Below are 21367 nucleotides of genomic sequence, written 5' to 3' on the forward strand. Positions count from 1 at the left end.
CACATGCCATCATCCGATCGATGTGAGGAATGCCATGACATGAGCTCTGCTATGGATTTGCACTTAAACATGTGTTTGATGCGAGGAATTATAGGAAAGCGCCACAAGACTTTACGAGGTACATCAAAACTCTTCACATCTGTTCTATACCTTGCTTCACCACAAGTGGGACAATGTCAAGCCTCCTTATGCATCCCACAAAAGAGAACGCAATCATTGACACATGCATGTATGCGATCATAATCCAATACTCCAAGAGATGTCACATAGAACCTCGCTATGTCTCTTGAGGTGGGTAGTCTATTCCCCTTTGGAAGCATGTTTGATAATAGCCTGCATCCAACACTTATTTCATTAATTTTGGACTCATATGTCTACTTTTGGACTATTCCTTAAAATCCTTCCCAACGGAAAAGTTTACTTTATGAAACTGTCATTCGAGAATCCAAAGTTTACTTTCTGGCACTATCATTTTCACATAAGACATTTCAAAATATCTCTCTACAATGTTGTACAAATAATGCAAAAACTACTATTAAATCCGAAATTTGTATTTCTTGTTTATAAGAACCATATTCTTAAAATAAAAAATCCGAGTTATTAGTTTAAATCCATGAAAAACCATGCTATTGAGGATTCACAACATTTTAAAAATGTATACATAAGAGACCTGTAAGAGTCCTCTTTTTACTTTCAATGCAGAAAACTATAACACTCTTGAATATTCAAGAAATTAAAAGGTTTATATACACATGAGACATGATGGAAGCCTCTTTTGTACTCCAAAAAATAGCAATAGCTATGCTTGCAATTTTACATTATCATGTCATAAGTTTTACAACAAATATTGCTCTGGATGAGTCTTTGTACAAAGGATCTCCTGTGGCCTTTTCAATAATTTAATTTTTCCTTTACAATGAGTTTAGTACAAATGGGCGATCCAAACATTTGCTTGTTTGAATGTCCTTTTCTATCATGATCACAGAAATGAGCGATCCAAACATTTGCTTATTCAGAATGTCCTTTCTGTCGTCACTTGTCGCTTGGGTGCCATCTTCATTCACTCTCATCTGACAACCACCACCACCTTCACTCTTTCTCGACATTTGAATGGTGTTATCATGGGCATTCTTCATTTGCGCTATCTCCTTCTACTTCCTCCCGGGCGAGCATCTTTGTGAACTCTGTAATGTGCGTAATAATTGGTTGCGGTAATTTTATTTTGTCTTCTACATCATACCCCATGTGCTTCTTTGTTTTCTTTGACCTTGATTTCCAGGATACTATGACTGTCTCTGTGGAAAGTCTTGAAATTGCTTCATGGTTTGGGACCCATTCCTTTTTCAAACAACTACTATACAATGTACTGTTATCTTGGTTCTCCTTCCTGCCCCTTGGCTCATACCATACCGCTGTAAATGTTGTAGCTCTCCCCTGGTCATCCATGCTCACGTCAACTACTTTCGCAACCCAAAACTTCACGTTCTCATGTTCATCATCCGATGGTCGAACTGCAACAAAACAATGGACATATATGTCTATTTGTGGCATAAACTCTCTCTTCTTGGGTCCACAATATGGACGTGGGAGCAACGATTCAAACTCATTTTCAAAGAGACCACATGCTGGACGCAAGTCATTACCAACATTTGGCCAAAATAAAGGCCGTTCTGCCTTAATATCATCTTCTCGCATTTTTGCAAGGTCCTTTATCAATTGGTAGGTCTTGCTAATTACAACAGTAGTGTGTTCCTTCCAAGAGGGCTTCCAATCAGGAAATCTCCGGAGCATTTCCTCTTTGTATGCAATAAAAGCTTTTAAGCCTTCTATTTCACCTTTGGATTTCTCGTTGAATTCTTTTATAGGAGCCCATGTTGGATGCATTTCTTTGCTCGGGATTGAAGTTAAGAGAGAGTAAGGTTCTTCAGGTTCCCATTTTGTATCAAGAGAATAGTGTTGCCATTGCATCACTGGTTTTTCATCCTTTAAGAAAAATCGAAAATAGTGTGGAGCGCTATGACCAATCAGGGCATCACCACCTTTTTGTATGAAAGGTAGAATAAAGCTCTTCCAATCATACATCCTCTCAACCATTGAGCATATTGTTCCTTCCTTACGGCCACCAACTTGCCTCCCGCATTTTCTTATCAAGTCATCCATTGTCTCCATGTCCTTGTGTTTCAGTTCTCTTGAAACTGTGCTAAATACCTGATCGATATCCTCATGTGTGTGCCCAACCAACAAAAACCCAACTTCAATCTCATTGAAGATTCTATGAGCGATTAGCATTGAGCAAAATGCAAAGAAGAGTACATTCTTATTCTCTCGTCCGCAATTGTCTGCTTGTATTCTCAAAGTTGCTGGTAGGCGACCTTTTTCTGCATGTACATTGTGAATTGCCTTCATAACGGATGTTACAACTTGATTGCTATCGTGTAGATGCAAGGAATCAATCCATATGTCTGCAAAAAACTTAAATCCGTGCACTAACACTCCACATAGATGTGTCTTTAAAAAGCATTTGCCTTGTAGCTTAGGTGGAGTGTTAACGAATCGAGGTAATGTTGTTGTATTTTGATCCATACCATCTACAATAATGCACATGTACTCATTTGGGTGAGAAATAGCTTGCTCCTTCCAAAATGCATATTTTATTCTAGAATGTCGAACAAGTCCATGATGAAATTCTCTCTTTCTTTTGTAAGCTTCTTTTTGTTCTGGAGATGTTGCACTCTCAAGTGCTCGCTTTAGATCATCACAGTCGTTGCACTTTGACATTTTTTGCCTCTTTGGGATTTTAACATGTCCAAAGCTTTTTTTCCAAAGAGTATACAAAGTATGAAAAGATGCCGGTGCATGCCCTCTTTGCCTCTGTGTTTCTCCAATAGAGTTAAATACTTCTTTTTTTGTCAAACCTATCGGAAGATGCATTTCTGATAGGTGGGGTTGCGGTAAAGCATTTTCATAAATGTAATCTTTCAAAATTGATGTTGCCGCAACCGTTGAGGCTCTTGTTTTGGGCCTTCCTATGTTTCCATGAATGTTAAATTTAACTCCATACTTTGCTTTATTAGCCAAATTCCAATATGTGCCATGTGATAATCCTGTAATAATGCGATATGCATTATTGCATATACTTTTTCCATTTATAAGAGGCCTTATTTGATGTCCTAAACTTCGCCTTCTCTTATCATTTACAAGAAAGCAAGACAATCTCGTGAGTAGGTATTCATTTCTTCTGCTTCCTTTCCTTTGCCAGACATGTTCTCTACAACCCTTGATGTCATGTAAGTTAATGGATCGCATACATGTATGCTTACAGCATGTAGATCGCATTGCTTTTAGCATAACATCTTCATTCATTACTCTTATTCTCTTTGGTTGCTTTTCTGGATCTGCCTGCACTCGTTGTCTTTTCATGCATCTGTATGTCCGTTTTGGGACCTTCTGTTCATTCTTATTTGGATTTGTGTAGTTCTCCTTGTAAGATTTATTTGTCACGTTGTTTTCATGAGATGTTGCATCCTTGATCTTATCACTCTGACAGTCAAATACTGAATATTCCTTTGTTGATGTCATCCTTGCTTTTGATACATTCGTCAAACCATTTGTAACATTTACAAGTTCACAATCAAAGTCAAACACCGAATAGTCCTTTGTTGATCTCATCCCTACTTTTGATACAATCGTAGAACCACTTGTCACAATGGCATTAGAGTGTCCCGAATGATCTTCAAACTCATCTATTCCTGAGAGAACATCACTCATTGATGCACTTTCTAGGGATTTCATAACTCCATAGTCAGTGGTGATAGAGTGTCCAGAATGATCTTCAAACTCATCTATTCCTGAGAGAACATCGCTCATTGATGCACTTTCTATGGATTTCATAACTCCATAGTCTTGAAACTCCTCTACTCCAGAGAGAACATCACTCATTATACTATCGTGCATGATTTCCATAATTCCATAGTTACCTGCTTTGACTCCAAGAACTTTATCAGTATCCATGAAGCCATCCATGCTTGAAGATATAACACTTTTCACATCTTTGCCCAAGTTCTCAATGTGCATGAACTCATCCACCCCGGATAAGGCATCACTTGTGAAATATTTTTCTTTCTCGGTACCAATGAACTCATCGACTTCTGATAAGACGTCAGTGCTATAGTTGAGTGCATTGGAATCATCCATCTCTGAAGGAATAGAGCTTGGTACATTGGCATATTCTTTCAATTCTTTGATGTTGTAGTATACATTATGTTTATCATTAAAAACCACATGCCGAGTCTTTCCAATCTTTAAAAATTGCATGCTCCATCTCAAATCCTTACCTACCTCATAGTAGGGACCATCCAATGACATTGAGTTATCATCCATACCATCATCAGTAACTTTTTGAATTCTCATCTGCGCAAATGTCCAGTGTTCAACTTGTTCAAATCCCAAGACTTGACCTTCTGCTACATACTTATTTGTAAATGATAACATTTGTAAAATATCTCCCACTCTAAAATCCAAAGATACGCACTTTGTATTCCTGATGACATGTGTTGGATAAGTCTCATCTCTGTCCCATGCAATAAATGCTTTGTTGGAAGTATTATAGGGCATAACATCTCCAAGGATTTCCATATCCCCACACTTATGCTTTAGCTCAACATGTGCACTAAGAATCCTTGATACGATAACCGCTACCTTATCTTCGCCAAGTCTTCTAAAGTGACAAATAGAATTTGGATCACTTTCATGGATTGTAGCAAATGCAACTACTTCTCTTTTGCAACATAAAATCACCTCCATCCCCGGAATAAATTTTGTAGCCATCTCCTTTGTGAGTTTCCTTTGCAAACAAGCTGTAACAACCATTATAAAGAACATTAGTCTCTTCTCAATAATCTACTTTATTAATGATTTAAAAATCCAGAACGTGTTTGAAAATTTAATTAGACACTAACCAATAACAACCGTAAACCAATAACAACCCTAAACCCTAAACCCTAAACCCTAACCCCCAAATCCCAAACCCCAAACCATAAGCCCCAAACCCCAAACCCTAACTCCCAAACCCTAAACCCTAAATCCCAAACCCTAAACCCTAACTCCTAAACCCTAAACCCTAACTCCCAAACCCTAAACCCTAAACCCTAAACCCTAAACCCTAACCCCCAAACCCCAAACCCTAAACCCTAACTCCCAAACCCCAAACCCTAAACCCTAAACCCTAAACCCGAAACCCTAAACCCTTAACCCTAACCCCCAAACCCTAAACTCTAAACCCTAACTCCTAAACCCTAGATCCTAAACCCTAACCCCTTAACCCTAACCCCCAAACCCTAAACCCTAACTCCTAAACCCTTAATCCTAAACCCTAAACCCTAACTCCCAAACCCTAAACCCTAAACCCTAAATCCCAAACCCTAAAGCCTAAACCCTAACTCCCAAACCCTAAACCCTAAACCCCAAACCCTAAACCCTAAACCCTAAACTCTAAACCCTAAACCCTGAACCCTAACTCCTAAACCCTAAACCCTAACTCCCAAACCCTAAACCCTAAACCCTAAACCCTAACTCCCAAACCCTAAACCCTAAACCCCAAACCCTAAACCCTAAACCCTACCCCCAAACCCTAAACCCTAAACCCTAACCCCCAAACCCTAAATCCTAAACCCTAACCCCTAAACCCTAAACCCTAAACCACCAAACCCTAAACCCTAACCACCAAACCCTAACCCTCAAACCTTGAACCCTAAACCCTAAACCCTAACTCACCAAACCCCAAATCCTAAACCCAAACCACGAAATCCTAAACCTTAAATCCTATGAGTGTTTTCAAGTAATATCATTTATTTAAGTAATAGTTTTAATTAGAATTCATAAGTAATAGTGGAATTGATAGTTGGGAGGGTGGTAGTGGGAGAAAGGGAGAGTGGGAAAGTGGAGAAAGGGAGTGTGGGAGAAAGGGAGAGTGGGAGAGGGAGTGGGAATGGGGGCGGTGGGGGTGGGGGTGGGAGGATGGGAGTGGGAGTGGGAGAGGGAGTGGGAATGGGGGAGGTGGGGGTGGGAGAATGGGAGTGGGAGTGGGAGAGGGAGTGGGAATGGGGGAGGTGGGGGTGGGGTGAGGGTGGGAGGATGGGAGGATGGGAGTGGGAGTGGGAGGGGTGGGGAGTGGGAGTGGGAGTTGGAGGATGGGAGTGGGAGAGGGAGTGGGAATGGGGGAGGTGGGGGTGGAAGTGGGAGGGGTGGGGTGGGAGGATGGGGGAGGGAGTGGGAGTGGGGGAGGTGGGGGGGGTGGGAAAATGGGAGTGGGAGTGGGAATGGGGGAGGTGGGGGGGTGGGAAAATGGGAGTGGGGGTGGGAGTGGGAGAGGGAGTGGGAGGATGGGAGTGGGAGGGGTGAGGTGGGAGGATAAGGGTGGGAGAATGGGAGTGGGAGTGGGAGTGGGAATGGGGGGGGAGGGGTGGGGGTGGGAGGATGGGAGTGGGAGTGAGAGGTGTAGGTGGGAGGATGGGAGTGGGTGGGAGAATGGGAGTGGGAGTGGGAGTGGGAATGGGGGAGGTGGGGGTGGAGTGAGGGTGGGAGTGGGAGGGGTGGGGTGGGAGGATGGGAGTGGGAGGATGGGAGTGGGAGAGGGAGTGGAAATGGGGAAGGTGAAAGAATGGGCGTGGGTGTGGGAGTGAGAATGGGGGAGGTGGGGTGGGAGGATGGGGGTGGGAGTGGGAGTGGGAGTGGGAGTGGGAATGGGGTGGGAGGATGGGAGTGGGTGGGAGAGAGAGAGAAGATAATCTAATAGAGAGGCCAATGGGAGAGGAGATAATGTTATAGAAGGACCAATGAGAGAGAAGCACTTAAAACCCTAGTTTTTCTTATATATACTCTCCTTCTCTCATTGTTTCTCTCATTTCAACAAGGAAGAGCAAGAGGAGGAGCAAAAAGAGGAGGAAGAGCAAAAGCAAGCACAAGCATCGATTTCAACTTTTTTCCAGGTACTTTTTTTAAAATTTATATTTTTTGAAATTTTATTATAGAGAGAGAAAAGTGAAGGAAAGATTTTTAGAGAGAGAAAAGAAGAGAGAGAGTCTTGCTGCCTCGGCAGCAAAAGAGAGAAAGAAAGAGAGAGGGAGAGAGACGAGAGAAGGGGGGGGAAAGAGAGGGGAGAGAAAGGGAGGGGGGAGAGAAAGGGGAGGGCGGAAAGAGAGGGAAGAGAGGGGGGAAGCAGCGAGGGGGGGGAGAGAGAGAGGGGAGGGGGAGGCCGCTGCCGCGGCAGCGCAGAGGGGGGGAGGGAGGGGAGGGAGAGGGGAGGGGAGAGGGAGGGGAGCGGCGAGAGAGGGAGGGGGGGCGGGGATAGAGAGGGGGGAGAGGGAGGGGAGGCGAGGGGGGAGAGGGAGGGGAGGGGGCCGCTGCCGCTGCCGCGGCAGCGAGAGAGGGGGAGGGGGGGGAGAGGGAAGGGGGGGCGGTGAGAGGGAGAGGGGAGAGGGAGGGATGGGGGCCGCGGCGAGAGAGGGAGGGGGGGCGGTGAGAGGGAGGGGGGAGAGGGAGGGGAGGGGGCCGCTGCCGCGGCAGCGGCAGCGAGAGAGGGGGACGGGGGGGGAGGGGAGGGGGGAGAGGGAGGGGAGGGGGCCGCTGCCGCTGCCGCGGCAGCGAGAGAGGGGGAGGGGGGGGAGAGGGAGGGGGGGCGCGGGGGCAAGGGGGGGGAGAGAGAAGGGGGGGCGGTGAGAGGGAGGGGGGAGAGGGAGGGGAGGGGGCCGCGAGAGAGGGGGAGGGGGGAGAGGGAGGGGAGGGGGCCGCTGCCGTGGCAGCGGCAGCGAGAGAGGGGGAGGGGGGGGAGAGGGAAGGGGGGAGGGGGGGGCAGCGAGAGGGAAGGGGGGGAGGGAAGAGAGAGAGAGGGGGGGGGCCGCTGCCGCGGCAGTGGCAACGAGAGAGGGAGGGGAGGGGGGAGAGGGAGGGGAGGGGGCCGCTGCCGCGGCAGCGGCAGCGAGAGAGGGGGAGGGGGGAGAGAGGGAAGGGGGGAGGGGGGGGGCAGCGAGAGGGAAGGGGGGGGGAAGAGAGAGAGAGGGGGGGGGAAGAGAGAGAGAGGGGGGGCCGCTGCCGCGGCAGCGGCAGCGAGAGAGGGAGGGGAGGGGGAGAGAGAAGGGGGGGGGGAAAGGGAGGGGAGGGGAGGGGAGGGGGAGAGAGAGAAGGGGGGGGGGCCGCGGCCGCTGCCGCGGCAGCGAGAGAGGGGGAGGGGGGGGAGAGGGAGAGGGAAGGGGGAGAGAGACAGGGAGAGGGAAGGGGGGGGGCCGCGGCCGCGGCCGCTGCCGCGGCAGCGAGAGAGGGGGAGGGGGGGAGAGGGAGAGGGGGGAGAGAGAGAGGGAGAGGGGGGAGAGAGGGAGAGGGAGAGGGGGGGGGGGGCCGCGGCCACTGCCGCGGCAGCGAGAGAGGGGGAGGGGGGAGAGAGGGAAGGGGGGAGGGGCCGGGGGCAGCGAGAGAGAGGGAAGGGGGAGAGAGAGAGAAGGGGGAGGGGGCCGCGGCCGCTGCCGCGGCAGCGAGAGAGGGAGGCGGGGGGAGAGAGAGAAGGGGGGGCGGCGAGAGAGAGGGGGGAGAGGGAGGGGAGGGGGAGAGAGAGAAGGGGGGGGGCCGCGGCCGCTGCCGCGACAGCGAGAGAGGGGGAGGGGGGGGAGAGGGAAGGGGGGAGGGGGAGAGAGAGAGAAGGGGGGGGGCCGCGGCCGCTGCCACGGCAGCGAGAGAGGGAGGGGGGGAGAGAGAGAAGGGGGGGTAGCGAGAGAGAGGGGAGGGAGAGAGAGAGGGGGAGGGGGGGAGAGGGAAGGGGTGGGGAGAGGGAAGAGAGAGGGGGAGGGCCGCTGCCGCGGCAGCGAGAGAGGAGGGGGGGGAGAGAGAGTAGGGGGGAGATGCGAGAGCTAGAGAGAGGGGGAGGGAGAGAGAGAGAGGAGGGGAGGGACCGCTGCCGCGGCAGCGAAAGAGAGGGAGGGGTGGAGAGAGAGAGAGAGAGGGGGAGGAGAGAGAGAGAGAGGGAGAGGCCGCTGCCGCGCCAGCGAGAGGGAGAGAGGGGGGAGAGAGAGAGAGGGGAGGGGGGGGGAGATCGCCGCAAGTGAGAGAGAGAGTGGGGAGGAGAGTGGGGAGAGAGGGGGGAGAGAGAGAGAGGGGAGGGGGGGGGGAGATCGCGGCAAGTGAGAGAGAGAGTGGGGAGGAGAGTGGGGAGCGCAAGTGAGAGAGAGGGAAAAGGTGAGGAGAAAGGGAGAGAGAGAGAGAGAGGGGAAATGAAGAGGAGGGGAGAGAGTAGACTAAGATGAGAGGAAACGTAGACTAGAGCGGAGAGGAAAGAGAGAGAGAGAGAAGAGTGAGAGAGATGAAAATTTAGAGAGGGAGGATACGAGGAGAGAAGAGTGAGAGAGATGAAAATTTAGAGAGGAGGATACGAGAAAGTACGATGGAGATAGAAAATCTTACCAATGAAGAGGAGAAATGAGTGGGCGACGATCGAGACAAGATGAAGAAGCTACGATCAATGAGGCATATGAGAGGAGATTGGTATGTGATTTAGTCTAAACTTAAACAAACAAAACTATAAACCTTGGTGTTTGATGAAAATTTAGAGAGGAAGGGCACAACAGAAAGTATGATCGAGATAAAAAATCTTACCAATGAGGAGACAAAATGAGTGGGCGACGATCAAGAAGAGATAAAGGAGAGATGTTTTGATGGAAGAATTTGGGAGCTACGATCAATGAGGCATATTAGAGGAGATTGGTGTGTGATTTAGTCGAAACTTAAACAAACAAAACTATAAACCTTGGTGTTTGAAAAGAGAAACGTGTGGAAACTAGAATCTCAAAATTTCCCGCCTTTTTTTAAACTATGAATCCTTGTGTTTGAAAAGACAAACCTTGGTGTTTGAAAAGAGAAACGTGTGGAAACTAGAATTTCAAAATTTCCCGCCTTTTTTAAAACTATGAATCCTTGTGTTTGAAAAGACAAACGTGTGCAAAATTGAAAATTGTGATAAAAGACAACCTTGTGTTTCAAAAGACAAACGCGTGGATGTGAAAATTGTGATAAAAGACAACCTTGTGTTTCAAAAGACAAACCCGTGGATGTGAAAAGACAAATGTATGCTAAAAGCAAAACTTGTAGAAACTTGAATTTTAAATTTTTCTTTGTTTTTGAATTTAAAATGAGTTTCACTTTCATTTTTAATTTACTAGTTTAATTTAGACTATAATGCATTTTGTTTTGGAATATAAAGAGTATAATTTTAATTTTATTACATTTTAAATTAAAATTTTAAAAGTAGTTTAACTTACATTCGTTATTATTACTTTAATTTATTTCTTTTTAGGGAGAATATTCGTTATTATTACTTTAATTCATTTCTTCTAGGTAAATATTAAATTTTTAATTTTAAGTCTTGTTTTCTTTATTTTACGTTATTTTTTCATAAACTTTAAGTTAAACTACTTTATAGTTTTTATTATATAAATTCAAATTTATTAAGATTTTAACTTCTTATTAATGTGAATGTTCAATTCTTGTGAGTTGTAAGTAAATTAGTTTTTGAAAATATAAATTTTATCTTTTTTAAAATGAGAAGGAGAAGAGAGAGAGAGAGAGAGAAGGGGGGGGCCGCTGCCATGGCAGCGAGAGAGAATGGGGGGGGAGAGAGAGAGAAAGGGGTGGGAGGATGGGAGTGGGAGAGGGAGTGGGAATGGGGAAGGTGACAGAATGGACGTGGGCGTGGGAGTGAGAATGGGGAAGGTGGGGTGGGAGGATGAGGGCGGCAGCGAGAGAGAAGGGGGGGGAGAGAAGGGGGGGAGAGAGAGAGAGAAAGGGGTGTGAGTTTAAAAAAGATAAAATATAAATTTTATCTTTTTTAAACTCACAACCTTAGTGTATTAAAAAGAATAATGGAAAAAGATTAATTTTTTGCTTTTAATTCGCAACCTAAGGATATTAAAAAGAACAATGGAAAAGAAATTATTTCTTGCTTTTCTTCGCTTCGACGGTTGGTGTAGTCTAGATTAGCATAGATTAGTTTGTCCTTAGAGGAGAGAACTCCAAAAAAACCAATCAAAGCCATGCTCAAAATTTCCCGACTAGTTCCTAATCGGAGTCGGTCCATTCGTTCACATTCGGTTTCACAGTCACAACAACCCTACCATTTAAGCAACGATTAAGGTTTTTAAACTTTCAAGATGATTGAAAGTTGTATCAGTGGACATGACAGATTACAGTTGTGGAAGTTGACACACTTATATCAGTTGCGGGAGTTGACAGAGCATTTTGTACTTATATATGACAGACTTCAAATTTGTATTCAGAGATCATTGTAAATCCTTATTTTTTTTCACATTTATGCTCTAAGCCTTGTAAAGCCTTTTAGGCTATTCCCAAAGCATTTATGCTCTAAGCCTTGTAAAGCCTTTTAGGCTATTCCCAAAGCATTTATGCTCTAAGCCTTGTAAAGCCATTCCCAAAGCATGAAATTGATACTTATATGATTGGGAAGAATAAAAACTTGAGGTGTATTAATGGGACTCATTGTACTTTTGATTTTTCAAAGTAATTGTAGTTTGTCAAAGTACTTAAAATTTGTGTTGTGCTTGAATACAGGATGGATCTTGAGGCTACAGCATTTGTCAATGGTATGACACTGAAATACAATGGAAGAATTTATGCCCCAAAGGACTTCACAAACTGGACAGTTGTTGACACAACAAAGAAAGCATGGTTCTTGGTCTTAAGTAAAGGAAATCTCATTCTAGTGATGACAAAGAGTATCTTTCTCCAAGAGCAATTTGATTCAAGGGGGCACCTTAGTAGGAATAAAAATTGAAAAAGACAGCAGTACAATGATGATTTACACAAAGTCAAGAATGAGCAACAGATTGTTTCTTCTTTCTAAGAAAGATGCAATGCACTTTGTGATGCCGCCGCCAAAAGCACCTCGATTTCCTGAATTGGTTCCTGCATTGGAGATCCTTCAACATGTGTGGGAGGAATTTCCCATTGAGGAAGCAAGAAAAATGCAGTCAAAGATTATCCTTGAATACTTTCAGGGTGTCATCCAACAAGGTTCAACTTCATTGGAGGAACCTAAGGTGCAAGAATCCACACATGAGAAAGGAAGTGATGAGACACGCCATGTAGATTTGGTTCATGGTAATACAAATGAGAGAGGAAGTGGAGTGGATGAGACAGAACACATTGTAGCAATGGATGAGGGTCTTGTACACGTGGATGCTTACAAGGGATCTACATCTGAGACAGGAATTGAATTGGTGGAGACCGGACATGCACATGCATCTCAGACAGAAATTGAATTGAGTGAGACACGACATGCATCAGATAAGACAGGACATGCACACACATCTCTTGTTCATGGTATTACTCACTTACATGGTGTAACTCATGAAGTTGATGGAATAACAGAACAAGTGAAGCCCTTAAGTATACCTGAAGTTGAGGCAATAGAAGAAGAAGTAGGGCGATCTAAAGCAGTTCACATTGAGCCTCTAAAAAATAAACCTCGACGTCAAATGCAAAAGGCAAGTACTTCACGAGCTACAGTTCCAAGTCCTATAACTGGAAAAAGAGGTCGTTCATATACAAAGAAAGGGCAAAGAAGAGAAGAGGAAGAACATGAAGAGCATGCGGAGGGTCTTGAAATGGAGTCAGATCTAGAAGCAGAAATGTTATCAATGAAGAACCTAAATCTTCGCTTGAATGAGGCTGTGACAGATGAGGATCGAGGATATATATGGGGCCAGAAGACTCAAGTTATACATGCTTCAACAGTGGTCAAAGCAAGTGTCTTCACCAACAGCAGGACCTTAGATACAGCCTATGCTGAAAAGATTTTTCAGGCTTTGATTGATGGAAAAAAACCAGTTGTTTCTAATTTGGTACTCCATCCAAGAACATTTTGGCCAGTCATGGGAGATTATAGTCAATCCATCAATTTCTCTCAGCCTATAGATTTTGAGATGCAATTCACTAAGTTCCTCGGAAAACAAGTTCCCTCACTTCAAGAAGGACAGAGTTCAGTGAATGATCCAGAACGACATATAAGGGATGCCAAGAGAAATTTCTTAGCTCATTGTACATTTGAGGCAATAGATGGTCAGCACTATGCCTATGCTTGTAATGAGCGCTCTAGAGATGCATACAAGAAAGGAGAAATTACTTATCAAACTTTCGCGAGTGTGCCTCAATTTCACTACTATTCTGCATGCATCTGTATCTTCAAGAACGAGAAGAAATATTTGATTGAGTCGGAAAGACTTAATCATGACATTTATGCACTACGAAAAATCACCTCCACTTCAGAGATGTTGCTCAAAGCTAGGACCATATGGAAAACTTTTAATTCTCCTTTGACCACTCTCAAAAGAACTGCAACTAAAGTGGAAGCGGATAATCTTGTTGACTTCTACACATGCTTGAGTGCCATTGTACCAAGGGGAAAGCAGGAAAGAGCTGAGGTGATTACAAGCTTCAAGACAGTAAGGGATAGGTATCAAGACTACACAAGCATACTTTTCCGTAGTGATGAAGTTTTTCATCAGATCAAAGACGTGTGTCTTGCATGTGAGAAAGGAGATGTTACATATGAGGCTCCATCATTGATTAAAGAGAAGGCAAAGAAGATTGAGAAAAAAGAGATGACAGCTCGGATGTGGAGGCCTTTAAGAAACCTACCAGATAAATACGCAAGTCTTGCTGCAGAGAAATTAATGTCAAAAGAATGGTTTTTTGGCAAAAAGGATAAAGATCATTGCATGGAAGATAACATCATCCAACAGGTCAAGCGTGATGCAGTAAAGAGTGCAATTGAATATTTATTGGGAGAAAAAAATATTCCAATCAGCCAATGTAAAATTGATCATAACATTGTGAGGCAGATGGCATCAGCTTTACCGTCAGCTAAACAGAAGGCTTGGGCGCATAAATGGGTGAAGGTAGAAGATGATGGATCTGAAATTACTCCCTCTATGAGAAGTGACATTCCGGAAAATGTGTATGCATATGCACAAAAAGTCATCAATAACCACACTCTCAGAAAAGAAAAGACTTTGAACAAGGGCTTTTATTTCATACATGAAATCATTTCAGAGTCTGGAAAGAGTGTTGAGTGCAAGGGAGTTTCATTGAGTGATTTTTTGTTCGACGACACTGCTTGGGAGAGACCTCAGCTTTTCTTTGTCTATGAAATATCAGCGGATGACATCCGTCCACTCCTTGACAGAATATTACATACCACCATTGGTAGAGTGGGACAATGTAATATAGTCATATTTGCTGATAAAGATGACAAGGAACAAATGTCTGCTACCCTAGAAAAACAATATGGCAATGAGCTCAAGATTTACAATGGGATATACTCAAGAAAAAGGGACAAGAGAGAATGCGGTCTCAAGATACAGAGTCTAGAAACCTTTTTCTTGTGCATGAAGAGCCCTTATAATGATCACTCCTTACAAAACAATATAAGAGGGAATGCAAAGAGATTGCAACTAATGCTGGAAGAGCATGAAGCTCCAAGTCCCCTCCATCGCAACGCAAATCACTATGAAAGGCCAGCAAAAAGTGCTGATCTTTTAATTAGTATGATGGAATTTTTGCTACCGTCTGGATGGGAAGTCACATTGTGCCGAATGGGACATCTGTTCGAAGCTCTTATCAGAAAAGGACACAATGTAAATATTATTGAGAGCCCTGCTTGCTTGGAATACCTTGATACCGTGGCTTCTCTCACAATAAAGTTTGATAAGAAAGGTCCGATCTCACATGAAGAGGATGACATAGAGCAGATCATGTATGATGAGAGCAAGAAAGATGATGAAAATGATCAAAGCTCTGGATATAATAGTGAGGACACCAGCGATAGCAAGGAAGCAAAAGAAGATGGATATGACACTGACCTTGCCTCTGAAGGTTACATAAAAAGACCACGAAGATATGTAGAGGTATGAAGACTTATGTTTAATTTTCTTTATTCATTTAAAGGTCTTTTTTAATTAATTTAAAATTTTGAATCTCATAATTATTTTATCCTTTTATAGGAGAAGGGAGAGGAGGGGGATGAGGAGGACATAGTTGGAGCAGAGAATCATGAAAGCTCATCTCAAGAAAGCAAAGCTGCTCTGGCTATCCATCGGATGACTCTAGAAAATAATCATACATTGCAGCAAATGGAGAAGTCATTTCAAGTTAGGTTTCAAGTTCGTGAACAACCTCTTACTTTTATATTCGATGAAGAGGACATTTCAATCCTCATAAACTTCAAGAAAGAGGTCAATGACAAGGTTATAATAGCCATCCTCAGGTTTGACACAAACTTTTTACTAACTTTATGCTTTTGTATTTCCATTGGATCAAATGAACTAATATTCTTTTCTTTTTATTGCAGTATGGTTTTACAACAGCTTCCGCTATATATACAAAGATGTGCATATATGGTCGATCCTCTTGTTTCTAGTGTACTTAGCAATAAGCAGAAGACCATAGATGACGTTTTTAAGTGGTTGCAACCTATTGATTTGACTGCGGCGCGAGTTATCTTTACCGCATATCACGAGGAGTGAGTATCAATCCCTACCTAGCTTATCTCTTACATTGTGGAGGATTATATCAAATAATAATTATTCTTAATTGATAATGCAGCTTGCATTGGAGCTTGGTAATTGTGGACATCTTAGCGAAGCAATGCTTCTTTGTCAATTCAATAGCATCTATCCATGGCAGTGTGTCAGAGTAAGTATAACCTACTTGTGTCATAATTATGTCAATGAGATGCATCCTATGCAATGCGCACATTCATTTATGTTTTCTATTTTGATGTGTAGATCTGCTCGAAAGTTGGTAAGTGCTATAGATGCACTTATGCAAATGGAGGGTGACTTGGAAGATCAAATAGAGTATGTAACATGCCCTGCAGCGAAGCAGAATGATGACCACAGTTGTGGGTGGAGAGTTGGATATAACTGCTTCTTGCTCCTTGCTCAAATTTTTGATTTGAGAGGCAGTGAAACCTCATTGTCCACATATACAGACTTGCATCTATATGCATTTATGTCATCTATCATTAAGGCATTTATTGATAACGTGGTGGAGCATCCAGAGGAAACATTGGTTGCTACGCCCATAAGTTGTCCTGATGTAACCGCTGTATTGGACGACATGGGGAGCTCTTCCGAGGTTAAGGTCATCATTAGCAAGCAACCTCGTGTTTTGACTTTTGGTAGCGAGGAAGTTACAATCCTCTCCGACCCTTTGAAAGAGGCTAATGATAAAGTCATGATGGCCATCCTCAGGTTTGATATGAACATCTCTTGACTTGATACTTCAATCATTTGATTCAATCTGCTTCTAACATTTGTTTATTTATTGCTGCAGTACGGTTATATCTCAGTTTCCTAGATCAGTACAGAATCGCGTCTATATGCTCGATTCTCTTCTTTCAGCTGTACTTAGTGATACCAAGAAGACAGTAGATGATGTTTGTTCAATTCTACAACCTTTAGACTTGGATGGCATACTACTTGTCTTTATGCCATACTATGAGAAGTAAGTATGGTCTCAATCTTTCTTTTACTCTCTTATTTATAATATTGTGTCAATTAATACTTAATATTGTGATAAATCTTATCGCTCTTTATTGGTGATGTAGTTCACATTGGAGCTTGATAGTATGGGACCTTGATGACAACCATTGTTGGTTTGTCAACTCAATTACAGGCTTTCACGGGGTGTTCAAGTAAGTGTTCTTTTATCATATCATTATGAACATGCATCAAGTTACTATTTACTACACAAATTCACTTTGTCATATGTCATGATGGACAGGTCTGCAAACAAGTTAGTTTCTGCGATTATGAAAATCAGGGAGCATCAAGACCAACCAAATTTCCAGACACGCCTCGCAGTGGACCAAAAAGACATGTTTAGTAGTGGGTGGAGAATTGCCTACAACTTCATGTTGTATCTCAATGAAATTTTTGAACATGTCTCCATAGAAGCATTCGAGCTACAAGAATTTGTGACTAAGACTGTTCACTATCTAACTGCTATCATTGGGAAACAACATGATGGACTCAATGAAGAACCTGAGGGAGCCAAAGAAAAAGAAGAGACAATTCAGTCTCCTTCTGTATCACAGCCTCAAGTAGAAGCATTACAGTCTACACTTGAATTAGAGACTCAATGCATTCTTCCTACACAAGAAGTGGAGACTCAATGTGCATCTACAACATCACATCTTGTAAAGGAGGAAGAGATTAAGTCTTTCCCGATTGCACCAGAAGTAGAATCTCAATGTACACCATCCACACAAGTAGAGACTCAATGTACTCTTAGAGAATCACAGCCTCAAGAGGACTCATCAGACTCTATTCAGTTGTAAAACATGTAGAAAGAAACATGAGTCCTTGAAGATTTTTATCTTGTTTGTATTGATTAATGATAGTGTTTTTAAAACTTATGTTAAATGTTGCAATACATTAGGATATTTTATGATATTTTTTCATTACAATACATTAGGTTTTACTTTTTTGAAAGTCTAATTTATTATGTACAATAAATATCTTATGATGAGAATCTAATAATTATATCATTCTTATGTTCCATCACTTTATTTTATAGATTTCAATGTACTCAAAATCTATCATTTATTATGTATAGCAAGTATCTCATGATGAGATTCTATTAATTATATCATTCTTGTGTTCCATCATTTTACTTTATAGATTTCAATGTACTATCACTATCTTATATGTCTCAAATGTCTCCCATTACGGTCTTGCATTCCATCATTTTATTTTATAATGTCTCGCATTACGATCTTGCATCTAGTCATCTCGCATTACGGTCTTGCATCTGTAGTTCTATAAATTCCCTAGTAGTCGTTCATCTTCTATATCTCACCCACAGCAGACACTTCTTCCACTTTGCTCTTCTTACCTTACTCCTCTCCTCAAGCTTGCTCCTTCCTCTCCTCAAGCTTGCTCCTTCCATCTTGCCCGCAGCCTTGCCTCCTCTTCTCAAGCATACTCCTTTCATCTTGCCTTATCTCCTCTAGTTACCTTCCTCACTCTCGTTACCTTCCTCACCTCGTTCGTCTTCTATATCTTTCCTCACTCTCTTCCTCACTCTCGTTACCTTCCTCACCTCGATCGTCTTCTATATCTTTCCTCCTCACTCTCGTTACCTTCCTCACCTCGTTCGTCTTCTATATCTCACCCGCAGCAAAAACTTCTTCCACTTTACTCTTCTTACCTTACTCCTCTCCACACTTCTTCCACTTTACTCTTCTTACCTTACTCCTCTCCTCAAGCTTGCTCCTTCCATCTTGCCCGCAGCCTTACCTCCTCTTCTCAAGCATACTCCTTTCATCTTGCAGCCATTATGGATCTTTTTAAGGTAATCGATTCTGTCGAGCAAGCCATTAGCAGCCTCAAAGAATGGATTGCCGAGAACCAAGGAAAGAGAGAGGAGAGAAAGCAAAATCCAGCTCCATTAACCCAGTACGAGAAGGATGACTTTGCTTGTTAGAAGGGCTTAGAGAAGGAAGAGGAAAGAAAAATAAGTATGGCTACTACTGAAATAGATAAATTGCAGTCATATAGGAGAGAGTTGATAGACTTTCAAAGTGAGATATCTTCGCGTGTGGCTCGTTATGGAAGATTTTCCCCCGAGGAAGCGCAAGCCATTCGGAATAAACAAAGTGTTATGCAGGAGAAAATTCATCAATCCTTACTTCTCTTCTATAATTTTAACTACATCGATGAGGATGAGATGAGCTCAGCTCTTGAATGGGTTGAATTTAGGCTAAGGACTTGAAAATAGAAAATTCATCAAATTGAATGGCTGTAGTCTTGAAAATAAATTTGCCTTCCAGTGAGAGTCCTATTGTAACTTTTGGTGTAATTTGCCTTCCAATGAGAGTCTTATTGTAACTTTTGGTGTTTTTCAACACCTAAATTATAAATATTGTGAGAGTTTGCTACTTCACTTGTAACTTTTGAAAGTGTTTCCTAAACACTATTATAAATATAAAGAGAGTTTACAATTAATGAACCACTCTTTTTTGTGTAACTTATCTCAGGCTTAACTTTTGAAGGTGTTTATTAACACCATTAAATATTAAGAGAGTTTACAACAACCTAATCTTATTTTTTCATGTAACTTATCTAGGCTGCGTTAAATTTTATAATTTTAGTTTCATGTCCTTAAAAAATATATAAAAAAATGCTTGTTTTTATGTTTTTATATGTGCTTTGAAGATTGGGTTTTTCTTAAATTTTATCTAAAACTAGTCCAAAAGTATATGTAAAAATGAATTTGTACATTGACAAGTCCAAAATTAATGAAATAAGTGTTATCCAATATCATCAATTAGCCCTAAACCCTAAACCCTAAACCCTAGACCCTAAACCCTTAACCACTAATTCAAATTTGCAAGTTAGAATGCTTACTTCAATAATGCGTTAAGACTTGCATTGCTCCATCCATAAACTGTTTGTAGATTGAGTAGTTCAAGTGAAGCACATAAAATAGAGAATGTGCACCCTTCAAATACTAGTGTTGATGAAGCCTTGTAAAGATGCTCTTGTTCCATATCATCATCGTCCATACCTTTGGGATCATCCCTAAAAAGATACCGCACCATATCATCAAACACTTCCTCTTCCACAACTTCATGGGGTGCAGGACTATTGTCATCCCTTTCCCACTCATCTCTAAAAATAGATCCCAAAGCTCCAGCATCATCTCGTCGATGCTTTGCATGCTCTCGCCGAGCGTAGGGCACCAAATTAGGGTGTGGTACTGCATCCTGCTTCAATTAGAGTATATATATTACAACTCCATTAATTTGGACACCATGAGTCATTTGGATACTATCAATTTACATCTCACCTCTAAACTTGTTTGATTCCATTCTCCATACATGGAGATGTGATTCAAGGTAATTCGACGTGCTCGTACAATGCATCCTTGACATTGATTACACATACACTTGATCCTTTGTCCCAACCACACATCGTGATTACAATGATGCATTATCTCATCCTCACCAAAACTGCTTGAGGAGGTCGATGACATCCTGTGTACAAAAGAGCAAACACATAATCATAATTAGTTTTTAATGAAAGTATAAAAAATATATGTATTGCATGTATATTTGCATGTACATTGTGTCAAATCACGTGTAACAACACGTCTACACTATATCAAATTGCATGTAACAGCGCGTCTAGCTGTGTAAAATTGCATCTATGAATGCAGCTAGCTAATTATACACGCAAACTTACACGTGCTTCTACACACGACCACATGTCATACCTAACACATAACATGCCGCCTACTCCAAAAACCATTTCCAAAATCCATCTTTCCTCTCCATCACCACAAATCTTCCCTCTTCTAACAGAGAACTAAAGCCAAGTCAAGGAGGATCACATGGGTGCAAGGATCCCAAATGTGCCCAAAGAGATGCCCCCACATTCTTGAAGATGTGCATGGGATCTAGTAGGTGATTGATCTATAATTGACCCCAATAAGGAAGCTTATGATAGATCGATATCCGCTTCATACTTGGTGGAGGACGCTCTCCATTCGCTTGCCAAGACTCAAGCCAATCACTCTCTTTCAATGGAGGTGGTTCAGGAGGTTACGGTTGTGCCCTTCATGAACCATTGTCTTTAGATGTCTCAAGTGGCATGCCTCCAACCGATCACCACATATAGGAGAGGATGGATCTTATTGAAGATGAGATCGAACCCTAACCAATCCATCACTGTATCATTCTAAATTGATGACATTTCTATTGTATATGTTGTCTTTTAATTATCATCTCATGATTTATTTTTGAATATGCTACATTGTTGTAAATGCATGTAGTGGGATTGTGTAATGATATATATTGTAATGTACTATGAGATGGTTTAAAGAAAATGGTTTATAATTTTGTAAAGGAATGGATTTTTTCTTAATAAAGTTCTCTCTTATCGCGTGTAATAAAGCGTGTATAATTGCATGTAAAAAATAGATTTTATTATGCTTATATACACGCTCTGTTACACGCATTTCTGAAACTAGTATACACACGAATTTAGATGCCAATATACACGTGCCCGATACTACTCATATACATGCACGACCATACATGCGCTCGTAACTTATCGCGTGTATCGAACGTGTGTATGGCAGCATTGTCTTGTAGTGATGCAAGCTATATTCTCACTAGTCTCAACTCAAGAACATGTTATTTTTTGAATTCATCCTCTACAGAGAGATTTTCAGAGTTTCTACAACACTCAGATGGTTCTAAACCAGGTCCTGCATCTCCTTTGACTATTTGGAAGCATCAACA

General features: G+C 42.5%; 1 protein-coding gene across 1 annotated transcript; it reads right to left on the minus strand.

Annotated features, from left to right (window-relative positions):
• Positions 1-176: 176 nt before the first annotated feature.
• LOC147879963 (uncharacterized) lies at positions 177-20097 on the minus strand. The gene is made up of 3 exons (XM_087371481.1): positions 19912-20097; positions 19470-19828; positions 177-333 (listed from the first exon to the last, which is right to left on the minus strand). The coding sequence occupies exons 1-3, from the start codon at positions 20095-20097 to the stop codon at positions 177-179; spliced, it is 702 nt and encodes a 233-aa protein (XP_087227607.1).
• Positions 20098-21367: the final 1270 nt, after the last annotated feature.

Source organism: Dipteris shenzhenensis, chromosome 33 (genome assembly GCF_047967505.1).
Source record: "Dipteris shenzhenensis isolate YYH24624 ecotype China chromosome 33, Dip_SZ_1.0, whole genome shotgun sequence".
Lineage (NCBI taxonomy): Eukaryota > Viridiplantae > Streptophyta > Polypodiopsida > Gleicheniales > Dipteridaceae > Dipteris > Dipteris shenzhenensis.

What these genes read in the sequence shown, in the direction of transcription:
- LOC147879963 (XM_087371481.1), bottom strand. Translation starts at nt 20,097, where the DNA reads ATGTCATCGACCTCCTCAAGCAGTTTTGGTGAGGATGAGATAATGCAT. An exon ending in GGAATCAAACAAGTTTAGAG is followed by an intron (nt 19,829 to 19,911) that starts GTGAGATGTAAA and finishes TAATTGAAGCAG; the next exon opens with GATGCAGTACCACACCCTAA. An exon ending in AGTCTTAACGCATTATTGAA is followed by an intron (nt 334 to 19,469) that starts GTAAGCATTCTA and finishes TGTTGGATGCAG; the next exon opens with GCTATTATCAAACATGCTTC.